Source organism: Corvus moneduloides, chromosome 1, assembly GCF_009650955.1.
Source record: "Corvus moneduloides isolate bCorMon1 chromosome 1, bCorMon1.pri, whole genome shotgun sequence".
In the NCBI taxonomy this organism is placed as follows: Eukaryota; Metazoa; Chordata; class Aves; order Passeriformes; family Corvidae; genus Corvus; species Corvus moneduloides.
The window spans coordinates 145,810,819-145,823,857 of NC_045476.1; the positions used below are offsets into that span (position 1 = coordinate 145,810,819).

Consider the following 13,039-nt stretch of genomic DNA (forward strand, 5'->3'; position numbering starts at 1 on the left):
TCATACATAAAAGTATACAATGCTTTTCTTTCTGCTGAGCACAAGGGAACTATAGGTGCCGTTGAAATTAAGGATTTTTATTCATTTGTTGGTTTAGTATCACGTTACTGGGCTTTGTCTCTAAATGACTGTCTAGGGCTTGTCAGAAATGCATTCTCAGAACAAGAGTCTGAGAAGTCTGGATTTGGGATTTGGCTTTTGACTTATTCATCCCTGTCCTGCTCTCAGCTCACAGCAGAACTCAACTTCCTTTTAAAACATTCCTCACTAGTGTAGAAGCTGTTTGATTTACTGTGAAAAATCCTTCAATTGGATCAAATCTGGTTTGTAAAATTAATGAATTATTGTCTTGTGAAAGTAATTCAGAGAGACATGCTAGTGCTCCTGACCTTCCTGGAGTGGAATACAAACAAGGATATTTCCTTTCAGTAACAGTGTTTATGAACCTCTCCTTATCACCACCCCATACCCCCAAACCTGGCTGGCTTCTAAAGCAAAGCCAAGCTAAAGGTTTCTTTTCCTCTGTGCTGGTTTTGTTGCAGGATTTCGTGTGACCCGCTGGGTGTGCAAAGTCGGAGGATGCGGGGTTTACAACTGCTGTAACCGTGACCCCTGCTCTGTCAATATTATCACATGGACTCACTGTTTCCATCGCAGTTTAAATAGCCCAGAGATGCAGTTAAAAAAGAAATGAATAATCAAAACCTTTCCTCTAATTCTGTTTTACATCTCAAAAGTGGAGAGTAAGGATCAAAGGATCACTCTCTGCTGCTGATGAAATAAAGCCTGAAAATAGGGGTGTTATTGTCGACTTTAGGAGCACAGATTTCAAAACGTGAGCATGCTTCAGGGGTGCTGCTGTGCATGAGAGTACCTTCCTTCTCCTTTCACTGCTGATACATTATACCTGCCCTGCCCTCCAGTGGCCCAGTACAGCCACAGGGCTCAGTAGTGCTGCTCTGCAGAGATCCATCCCTGGTGCTGCAGGCTGAAGAGAGAAGTGCTGCAGGTGTGGGTGTCTGCACCACAGCCGTGAGTGTCACAGGTGGTGAACTGAGTGCCAGCAACCGGGCAATAAACACCTACTGTCTATATGAGGCTTTCACTGCCAAATGATGTGGATGAAAGCAGTATTGTGTAAGCAGGGATCAGATCTCCCAAACTGCTTTTCTGCTCCTGCCTCTGGAATCCACATCACCAGAGAGAATGAAGTACTAAAGATCCCAAATTTCTGTCTGAGTAGGGAGAGCGATGAAAATACGAGTTTTTTCCTTACTTTAACAATGTGTTTGAATCTTCAGCCTTTCCATACAAGAAAGAGGTGGAAACCAGTAGCATTCCAAAGAGAAATGCTGAGCAAGGAAAGGATGTTCTGTGTAGAGACCTGGGCAGTCCCAAAATTACATCCTACGAAGATCCCACCATTACTGCATAGCCCATGTAAGTGGAAAAAGAACAAGGATGACAGAGATTTGCAGTCTGACAGCCTCAACTTCAGTAGGAGTGCCTGAATGGCACAGTTGAAATTCTTTAGATGTCACAGTGTTCCTCAAGGGCTATTACTTGGCACCTTGTGACTTGAGGCAGGATTCAGGTACTAGGGTCAGCACGTGTCATGGCAAAACAAATGTTCATAAATATAACAAACCTGACAGGCTCAATTACTTGTTGCACTCAAGGATGTAAAAATACAGCAGATGATTTGGTGTAAATCCCAGTTCACAAAATGCAGGTAGTTTCTTTCATGACATCTGCACAATAGTTAAGACTCACTGGAATTAAAAAGTAGGTTTTTCTTAAGAAAAAAAAGGTATAACCCCCTTAGGAAGAATAATCCATGATACAGAGCAGTAAGTACCAATATAGGGCTCAGGAATTCTTTGCTAATTATATAGGAGGAAGCTCACTCATTTCTAATAAAAATGAGTAGGAAACCTAAAAATATCTTACATTTTTCCATAGATTATACATGTACATGGTTTGGAGATTACTCTTACTGCATTTCTGCTCTTACTCCAAGGTGGCAAAAGATTGATTGGAAAGAATGGATTCATGGTTGACCTGCGCTACTGATGAGACAAAACAAAAGAAAAGACTGGCATCCTTTATACAAGAAAGTTCCAGTTCTGACAGGCAAAGACAGATGGAAGGCAGCTGCAGAGTAGAAATTAGCACCATAGTTACACACACTGCATAATCTTTGTAGCCAATGGAGACAAATCAGCACTGCAAGAAAACTGCCCACCTCATCCCAAAGGAGAACAGCTCCAGACAGTTTCTTCTGACCTGTGTGAGATCTTGATGCAGAGACAAATGAAGTTGCAAAAGCATCTCTTTCTCTGTTGATTGTACAGGGAGACTGGGCAACAAACTGAGATGCAGAGCATGACAGTACAGAAGTCTGTACTGAACAATGAACTCCGTTTCCTTGTAATAGTCATTGTAATAGTGCTGGATTGTTGGTTCTGCTGTTCTGCCACCTCAAAGACAAACCTGAGAAACAGGAAGTGGTGCTAGATCTTCTCGACCATACCCATGACTATCCTCCATCATCTTACAAAGAAAACCCTGCTTTGCTGTTTAGAGACACCAGAACTACTGACCTAATAGGAGTTTGTTTTTCATACAAGCTCATACGTCACTGTATGGCTGTGAATATAGCAGGAACTGCAAGTCTGCTTTCCACTGTCAAAAATATTAGTAATTATCATATGTTTAATGGGTATGTCATAAAATATGCAGCACTTTCTGGGCCTGTTTGGCCTGTGGGTTGCACAGAAGTACAGGTTACATTGTTTCTGCACAGAGGACAGTCAACTCACTGTACAGGTGATTTTGTGTTGGCCTCATCTCTCTCTGTGCTACTTTTGGCTGAGGTAGAGTTAATTTTCTACACAGCGGCTAGTGTGGGGTTATGTTTTGGATCTGTGCTGGAAATGGTGTTGATAATTTAAGGATGTTTTCATTATCAAGGAGCAATGCTTACACAGCATCAAGGCCTTTTCTGCTTTTCACCCCATCCCATCAGCAAGAGGGCTGGGCGTGCACAAGCAGATGGGATGGGACACACCCAAGACAGCTGACCTCAACTGACCCCAGGAATACCCTGGACCATGTGCTCATGCTCAGCATGTTAAACTGGGGGAAGAAGCAGGAGGGACGTTCAGAGTTCTTTCCTGGGGATGCCTGAACAGCTGCCTGATGATGGGGAGTGAATTCCTTGTTTTGCTTTGCTTGTGTGCATGGCTTTTGCTCTACCTATTAAATATCTTTATCCCAGCCTAAGAGTTTTCTAACTTTTACTCTTCTGATTTTCTTCCCCACCTAACTGGGGGGAAATTGAGCGAGTGTCTGTGTGGTACTTAGCTGCCAGCTGGGATTAAACCACTCTCTAAAATTTTTCCCAGTGACAGCTGCTTAAAAAGAAGAGCTATTACATATGAAAGTGCAACTTTAACCAACATTCAAGTTCTCCAAATCAAAATATGTCTAGACATGGTACCGGAATCATGCTTCTAAAAGTACAACAACCTCTGAAAAGGGAAATCAAATAATTGAGCAAAAGATTTTTTGCTAATTAGGAATCCTGTCCTACAAAAAACAAAGTATTAGTTACATTGAGAAAAACTTCGCACTTGCAGTTAAAAATGTTTTTTGACATTAATGCATTATGTTTTTCTCTGGTGATCTCATTTCATAAGCCTTCAGGCGATGGATGTGTGTCTCTCCATAAAGCCAGAACACAAAATATTACTGTAGGTGAGTTCATGAGTATGGTTCACATAGGTTTGCCTAGAGTGCAACGAAGGAAATACTTGAACCCACCAAAAAATGCTTGGTGGTACAGCTGGCAGTGACAAAATACATAAAGTTCTTTAAAGACAGCGACATGGAGATGTGGCAGCAGCTCCAAAATAGTGAGTGCTCTGCTGAATCAGCATATTTCTGTACTGACCCCTTCCAGACAGGGAAAATTAAAAAATAAAATTCAGCATCTGCTCTCAGAACTCTCTGCATTGCCAAGCACAATAGAGGTCTTCCTAACATATAAAATTAGACAATTAGGATTAATCTCTTGGGACCCCAAAGAGCAGGAGTTTAAAAAATGTGCTTAAACACCATCGTTCATTGCTTTTACTTTATTGGCTAGCTGATACCTTTTGAAGATAAACATTAAGAAATACCATCCCAAAACTTACATACTTTAAGAATGTACAGAGCTGTTGCCACATTATAATTGTAGTTATTTTTTTATTATTACTCCATTTTCTAAAAGGAATTTTCCAATTATTATAGCAAAAATCTTTTCAAAGAAAAATTTCAAGGACAATTTTATGTAGGAAGACAAATATAATGCTTATTGGTTACTGTTGTTTCATGTTGGCTCTTGATAAGTTGATTGTGGATTGATTGCTGGAACCAGAAGGCACTGCTCGTGGGGGCAGCAAGGTCATTTTCATTTGCTTTTATCTACAGAGAAGAAAAAGACAATATGATATCATATTTCAAAAGAAAATCTCTTCTTTGCAATTTTTCACTCAGAGGTAATAATGGAGAAGGACTGCTAGGAGCTAGAAAGAATGATTATTGCTCCCTCACTCTACTGAAGCTTTAGCCTTTAGTGCTCTCTATTAGAAAAGCTTTTCCCTTATGGCAGAGAAAAACAAATAGGATACTGCACTCTGTTGCTGCTACTGATGCCCTGGATGAGTTTCACTGTAAGGTAGCTTTAAAGGAATGATACCATGAAATGTGGAAAAGCTAATTTCACCCCCCCAACCATTGCAGGTTTGTTCCTATCCCATATTAATTAGCACTAAGAACAGGCTCATTTTAGTGAGGTGCAAACTGGAGCTTTCTGTTCATCTGTTGGGAAATCATTTCTCAAACCAGCTGATCTCATTGTTGGTACACATATGCACCCAAAACTTCAGCCTGGATTTTGTCATGCTTCCTGTCACTCACTGTTCCCCCAACCCATATTTATCAACTCCCCTGCTGTAGCAGACATCATTTCAGCTGCAGCTGGCACACAGCAGCATCATGGCTTAACTGTGCTTGCTGAAGGACTTACCTAGTTTTGACCTTTTCCTGAAGCAGGTCTTCTGCTTGTTAAACAGTTAGAGAGTGAGGGGCTGTCACTAGTCCCTGTCCCCAGCTGCCTCACCCCATCCATATGCTGCACTGCAGTGATCTTCGCTAGGTTCTTCTGATGCCATGATGATTTTTTTGCCTTTTCTTTTATACCCCTTTTATATACCTTTATATAGCTTTTGTATTCTTAGTGGGTTTTAGCCTACATTCTTAGACTTATTTATCAAGCTGGGAGACTAAACATCTTAGAAGCCTCACAGTTAGGGATCAGAATGCCCCAGACACCAAGGTCCTCTCCAGAACACGTTTTGTAAACTAAGATAGAACCATCCAGGGGAAGGTTCCTTGGGGAGGGAGGGCTCATTCGAGCCTCTCATTGGGGAATCTTTGATGGATATGCTAATTAGTAAGACCTATAATGTTATACTCAATTGTTGTGGTGCATGTGGCAGTGGCCACTGCAGCAGAGCATTCAGAAGACTGGTGGACAGGCCTCCATGGTCTCCACCATGGTCTAATCCTCACCCCTTGGTTATGGCGAGCTCCCATGCTCCTAGTGGTTCTTAGTTTACATGTTTCAAGTTTACTGGTTTAGGAGTTCTCCATCCAGTTTTATGTATAAGCTCATGTTTATGCATTTCCCTTAATTGCTTATGTATTAGTTCTGGAAAGTTCTTCCTTCCTCGACACTCCCATTGGTCTACTCATGTAATTCCCTCCCCTAGGTTATCCCTATTGGATATTTCCCTGTTGGCTCCTCCCCCTTAGTCCATCCCCATTGGTTGTTTCCCTTTGTTCACCCCCGTATAAAAGGCTGTGTTCTCTCTTATCCCTGGTCTTTGTCCCTGGGCTCTGTCCCTGGGCTCTCCACCTGCAGTAAACCAGCAGGAACCTATGCAAAGACCCTGCTTTGTCCTTTGCCTCCACTGATCCTTTTACACCACCTTTGTTTGGGGCTCGCTCCTTGCGAATGAGCCAGCTTTCCCTGCGGGCTGCAGCTGACACCAAGGACATCTGCAGCTGGATGCTGTGCTGCCTCGGGCAACACAACAGTGTCACTCAATCTATTGTGGGGGTGCATTGCGGCGTGCATTTCGGCGCGTTCCACCTGGATGTGGTGCACCTAAGGATCATTAAATAAATAGGTAAAATCCCTTTTTCCCTTCTAACCGTGTTTGATTCTTGATTTTAAGACCTTCTAAGAGACACTTCAACTCACCAAGCTAACAGAAAACTGACTGAGAAAACAAGGCTAATTGATTTCTGCTGCCTTAGCAAGGAAATCAGCTCATAGAAAGATCTGCCAAGCACCAGGGCCTATACAAAGATTGTCAATAACCAAGTTACACACTGTGAACACCGGAGAGGAGGGAAGGGGAGATGCTGGGTGTAACTCCTCTGTTAGCAGTGATGAGCTTATATTAATTAAACACTGCTGGCACTGACTGCAGCAATTCATGGAATCGCGGAATGGCTTGGGTTGGAAGGAACTTTAAAGATCATCTAGTTCCAACCTTTCTACCATGGGCAGGGACACCTTCCATTAGACCAGGCTGCTCAGAGCCCCATCCATCCAGCTTGGCCTTGAATGCTTCCAGGGATGGGGCATCCACAAATTCTCTGGGTAACCTGTTCCAGTTCCTTACCAGCTTTACTGTAAAGAATTTCTTCCTAATATCTAATCTAAACCTATTCTCTTTTCAATGGCTGTTCTACTGTGTAACACAGAGACACTGACATTTTAGTTTTTCACATCAAGCTGGTTTTGTTCGTGATTTTGGTTTTTTTTCTGTAAAGTTGGAAGTCAAATATTCATCCTTCATTTTGTTCTCCTGTTGCTAACCGAACTCAGGTTTTGGATGGGCCTTCATACCCATGTCTCAGTTCAGCAGTTAGACTCCTCAGTTTCTTTCAACTGAACTTTTTAAATGAGGTTCCAATCAAAATTAGGTTCTCCATACCTGGGCTGCCACACCTTTTTCGTCAAATTTACAGATACCAAGACAACTCAGCTTCTGAGAGGGCTTATTTCAGACAAGCCTGTCCCCAGATAGACAACCTGCTACACTTCTGTTTTCTTGAAGTTTCAGAGAAGCATTAAATAGTTTTCACTAACCAAAGGAGATGGTTACCTGCAACAGCCAAAACTGGGGAATGAGCCTGTTATTTTCGCGTGACGGATGTTCCTGAGACCGTGCCTGTATATGGTGCCCTCTTGACAGGAACAGGTTGAGATACCTGCAATAAAATTTTTAAAATATTTCACTATTTTGTCTTCCTTTGCAATTGCTAATTGGACATTATTGAAATAGAAGTCCTGTGATAATCCATCTTTCTATGTAATGCACTGGGATTAAACTGTTTCATTTTCAGCTTTCATCAGGAGTCGGGTGGCTAAATATGTTCAACACTGTAACAAACCAATTCTAAATCCATTTTTTAAAGAAGCAACTTGACATGTTCCACCTCATGTTATGGATTTTTCTATTTGTTAGAGTATTCACATTTTCCAGTGATGTTTTTAATACATCAGATTAATTACATCAGGTTAATAAATGTCAATGAAACGAAGCAAATTCTGCCTTGTTTGGATATCTATCACCCACTATTCTAGCTGCTGGCTACAGGAGGCCGAGCTGGTTGAAAAATCACTTTTGAAAACATGCTGCATTTGATATTTGGGTTAAGGGAAAATTCTCTCTAGCTTTGAAGGGAAATGAAAACTGATATGTTCATGGAAGTCTTTCAGAATTGTGTAATTATCAAATATCTTACAAATTTCAGTTTATTGTAGTTTTGATACTGTATTATGTGTATGAACTTGCAAGCAGCTCACTACCTCCTGTGAAATTGTGGTCTTTGGAGCAAAGCCCTTCTCAGTCCATCAAGACAACAGCAGAAGGAAATACACAGAATTATCTTGGGGGCATTTCACTGGGCCGTATTAAACAAGAATGCTAGTCTGATTCAATTTTTAGATCCTGCAGCAAATCCCATTAATTCAGGTGGTGATTTTAAAGTGTACTTACTCAGTGTGCTTCTGAAAATCCTATTCACAATACAGTAAGGATGCAAAAGCATCATGAATGCTTGCACAGTAAATAGACACTGAAAATTCAATCTTTATGTATTTGAAATATTTTTCTTTAAAAAATAGAACAAAAGCTTGAACAGAGCTATCTTGCTTGGCCCAGCAGTACCCTTTGCACATATTCAGCTTTTAACACATTCTTGCTGGAAGACAGCAAAATGTTCAATGCTCTGCAGGGTTTAGCTCAAAATATTTCATCCATGAAAAAGTTAGAAAATTTTTTATTTCTTCCTTGGTGCAAGGTTTCATCCTGCATATGATATTTAGGCTCTCTGATTTTCAGTGAAATCAGTGATGAAATGTAGCAGTTAGATTACTCAGAAGAAAAACTTTGTCCATTTTTATTGAAAGTAGGACATGTTTATTTTTAAAAGTACTGAGGCTTAGTTCACAAGCTGTACAGACTACTGTAAGAGCAGGAACTAGTCTATAATATTTTTCTGTAAGATAAGGAGCAATAAAAATTGAGTCCTTCGTTTCCTTTCCTCCCACCTTGGCATATTTTGATTAGTACGGAAAATTACCATTGAATCCCCAAACTTCTCTTCCCAAGAGCTAGTTATCCTCATGTTGTACAAGGCGTTTCAGAGATTTATTAGTTTAATTAACCTGTTCCCGCTGCCTGACTCGTTTGTAGACATATGGAGGGAATGGTGGACGGGAGACATATTTGCCTTCTCCTGCTGTGACATTGAAAACTCCGCCTTCATAAACCACTTTGCCTCTTGAAACTGTCGCAACTGGAACTCCATGGCAGACCATTCCTTCAAATATATTGAAGTTATTTGCCTGGTGATGTGTTTTTGCAGATATTTTCCTGTGTTTACAAAACAACACACAAAATTACTATGATCCTTGCCTTTTACTTCATTAGAAAATTTTGATAAATTGATGTAAGAAAAAAATTTAGCAACGTTATTTAACTACAACACTGTACAGTACATCATAGAGCAGCTGTAAAAATAGGATAGCACAGTAACATTTCATTGAACAGTAATTGCATTTCAAAAGAATGAAGGGGGAGTCAAAAGGACAGAACTCAGCAGCCTTGAAATGCAAAATTTTCCACTACAAAAGAGATTAGTGGGAAAAAACCCAGGCTGTAATATTTTCTTTGGATAACATGATTTCATTTTGCCTTGTCAAGCAAATATCTATGCACAATTCAATCAGAAAAAGCTCTGACCTTTTAACTGGAATGACTTGCAGTTTCAAGTTTGAAAAGCACAGCTGCAATGTTTCAAATATTGAGTCTCACAAAAAGACCATTTCATTGGGAAGTCAGTAGATGGTAATGATTTTTGGTAATGCTTAGTGTGAGCTGGATTGATTCAATGACTGACGGCCCAAATATCTCAATGCTGCTAAAAGATAATGACATCACACTGCTACATACCTTTCCTCCAAGGGTATTAAGTAAATTATAATTTCAGACTTCAACAGTACTCACTTGAATGATGGTATTATTGCTTTGTGTATATGTAGACCTCATTCTATATGATTTCCATTTCTCCAACCCTAACTGGCTAATTTAAAGGCGGAGCCAATGCTACAGCTGACATTACTATCTGGAAGTGCAGGCTGTGTATACTTCCTTTATTGTTTATTTTCCCTACTGAGCTACTTACTGTGTACTGTAACTACAGCTGGTCAAAAGAATTTTGAGTTTCAGCTAATTATTTTATTAACTTCCTGTATCCAATCTACAGATTATATATATTATTTGGAATGTTTATATTTTTACTGTCATTCATCATTTCTGAAAAGAAGGAAGCTTCATGCTTTTGGCTGCCAGTTGGGCTTTTTCCAGTATGGGTGCTCGCAATGAAAAGTCTATCATGCATATATTATAATTCATATACATGCATTCATATTTTTCCAGAGTACATCTTTTTGCAAAGGAATTATCAAAGTCACAAGCAATATGAAATATTAATAGGTTAAAATATTGATCAATTTGGAGAAAAATTTTCTAAAACTTCATTCAGTATCCCCCTCAAAATGAGAAAACCACAAAAAATCTGTATCTTACTTGAAATACAGTCACTTTCAAAATTAATCATATTAAATATTTGACATGATTACTTATACAGAGGAGAAAAGAATTCATGGAAAGATACTTAGTTTTCCTTTCTTATCATTCTGTTGAATTAAGAGAAATTGGTTCTTCTAAGGGCTACATTTAAATCTTGGTGATAACTGACATTTCAAAGGCTGTATATATGTAAATACTGTCTATGACCAATCTGCCCATAGGAATAAAAACTTTGCCTTATACAGCACACCTTGGACAGAAAACTTATGCATGCCTGCTTGCCAATATCAGCATCACCTGGTAGATTCATGTTGGGAAAAGTCAAACCTCTCTGATTTTCACTGGTCCTATTGAATACTATCAAACTAATTTATCCATGGGTGTTGTTATAGCCCTATATGGAGTTTGTGAGCATACTCCTTTAGCTTATTGCATTAGCCTTATGGGTTCAATTGCTAGAGCAGTAAGTAAGAACAACTGTAATATAATTATCTTTAGCATTCTCTGATTATATATCCTATCGATTTGCACAGCAGTACCAGGACATGAACAGAAAAATGGAGAAGGTAATTTGAGGAAACACAAAAAAATAAACAAGATCCTTCATCAACATGTGAGCTGTTTAAATGTGCTAGAGCAGGATCACTAGAGGTAACCATGCCTCAGAGGAAAGTACGTCCTTAATTTAAAGATACAAAATGAATGGAAGTCGGCACATTTAAAAGTAATAGCCATTTGTACATCTAAACCTTGCAATATGACAAAATTCATTTCCAGAGCTTGTCTCAACAACAAACCTCTGTAGAACTCATTTATAACTCTTCTGTTGAAACCCGCTGTAGATCATGCTGCCCTTTCTGAAGGTGAAGTGCATTTTCCCTGATGGAAATCACCAAAAATTTGCCTGTGATTTAACCCTCTGACATTGTCAATGTCAGTGAAAGTTTCAGGTAGCAAGCAAGCAAGCAACCAAATAAAACAGAACTAGATGGTCTGTTTGGGTCCCAACATCACAATTCAGCAATCTTATGCAACAGACTGTTTACAGCTGTATCACCAATTTCAGTAGCAGGCAGCTTAGCAAAATTCTGATGTTTGCTCTCAGCTAATGGCAAAAACAGTTGTAACCTACTAATAATCCAAGAAACCAGGACTGTCACCATAGTTGAGTACAACTTAGCAGCTGTTTCCAGCATCCTAAGTGATGCCTGACATAAGGAATTACTCATCATGAGAACAGGTTCTGAATCCAGGTTTCAAAAAATTGTATTGTATTTTTAAAATAAAATCTGTAAAATTCACAAATTCTGCTTATAAATTACAGTGGCTCTTGTTTCAAACAACCTTTCTTAAATGGAGACTGAGATAAGAACAATTACTTCAAAATGTAAAAGAACGTTTTCCTCTATAAAGAGGATACTGTAAAGACACCTGCTCCTGTATAGCTCCTACTCACGTCAGTGCTTCCATGCAGTTCACTTCAGCTTCTTTTGATACACCTGGCTTGCAAAGAAATTTAAAGCTATTAATATAAACACTGCCATTCCTCTGGTACCAAAGAGGAAGACATGCTTCTGAAATTGTCATTTTTCAACACCATATTTCTGTCCAACTAGTTTGGAGTCAAAGAGTAATTTAGTCCAAGAAAAACTGACAGATTTCCTCTAACTGTGTGAAGATTCAGTGACTAGTAGAACAGTATTTATTTATGCTCTGTGTGATAAAGGACTTATAAACTACAAACTGCAGCTTGAAACTTAGAAAAGAGCAGCAGATAAGATAATGCAGCAACACGTAGGGTGAAAGTCAAGATTATACAGGTCAAGTTATGACCTAAAGCTTTGTTAAGGAGTTAGAGGTACCAGTTTTCATCTCAACAAACATGTCTATGCCTCAGTCAGAGATTGAAACAGTAAATAGTGAGTTACAGGTGGGCAGGAGGGAAATATGGATGAAGGGAACCCATTAAAAATTAGAGTGATCTTCTACCTTTCGTAATGCATAGGACATGAAGATACATCAGCTCTAGAACCAAAACTTTGACCACGAGTATTATCCCTTTAATTTTCAAGGTTACATAAGCAAGCAAATGAAGAATGTAATTACATTTAATGGAAATGGATACATACCCAGATTTCTTTAAAGCTTTCAGATACAGGAATATGAAGGAATGCTGTAGACAACAGCCCTTAGGCAAGAATAGCTGCTCAACATCTCAGTAAAGGGAGGACGCCTGTTATACAATCAATTAACTACTTAATTTAAAAAATAGTAATAATGTCTGTCCTTGAAAACAACTGCTTTGTTGACAGCTGCCAAAGAAAATCAATTTGTGTAGGAGTGAGTATTTGAGCTGTAAGCAACTTCTCTCAGTGCTTAACAGCGCAGTATCTCTGAGCTTTTCAGAGGTGGGGGTAGGTGAGAAATGCCACTTTGCTGAGGACAGTATCAGCCTTTGTGAGTTGCCTCTTCTCATCACTTTCAGATGCTTTTGAACTCCACATATTGTTAACCTGCTTTTCTAAAATCTAGAGAAAATAAATTTTTCACTTTTCTGTGTTTTCTGAGTCACCACTCATTTATCATGATAATTAAGAGTTTTAAAAAGAAAAGCAAAGAACAGGAAAAAGAAAAGGGGAAAAATAAGAAATTCTAACAATCCGTGTGTGAAAATGCTAGGTATAAGCCTATAATGTGGATTAAAAACCCCATGGCCTACTTTATATTAAGGAATTGCAATAATTGCATATACAAATATATACAGGCAACTATTCATGAAGATGCAAGAAGAGGCAGGAAGTTAATGTTCAGGAGCATCA

General features: G+C 39.2%; 1 protein-coding gene across 2 annotated transcripts in view; it reads right to left on the minus strand.

The window, feature by feature from the left end:
- Positions 1-4,124: 4,124 nt before the first annotated feature.
- DPYS (dihydropyrimidinase) overlaps positions 4,125-13,039 on the minus strand; it is a 38,716-nt gene continuing 29,801 nt past the window's right edge. For both annotated transcript variants that reach the window (XM_032131259.1, XM_032131249.1), the window contains 3 exons: positions 8,795-9,002; positions 7,227-7,332; positions 4,125-4,470 (listed from right to left, as the gene is read on the minus strand). In XM_032131259.1, coding sequence (XP_031987150.1) covers positions 7,258-7,332; positions 8,795-9,002 — 283 coding nt within the window. In that variant the 3' untranslated portion in view covers positions 4,125-4,470; positions 7,227-7,257. The remainder of the gene's footprint in view (positions 4,471-7,226; positions 7,333-8,794; positions 9,003-13,039) is intronic.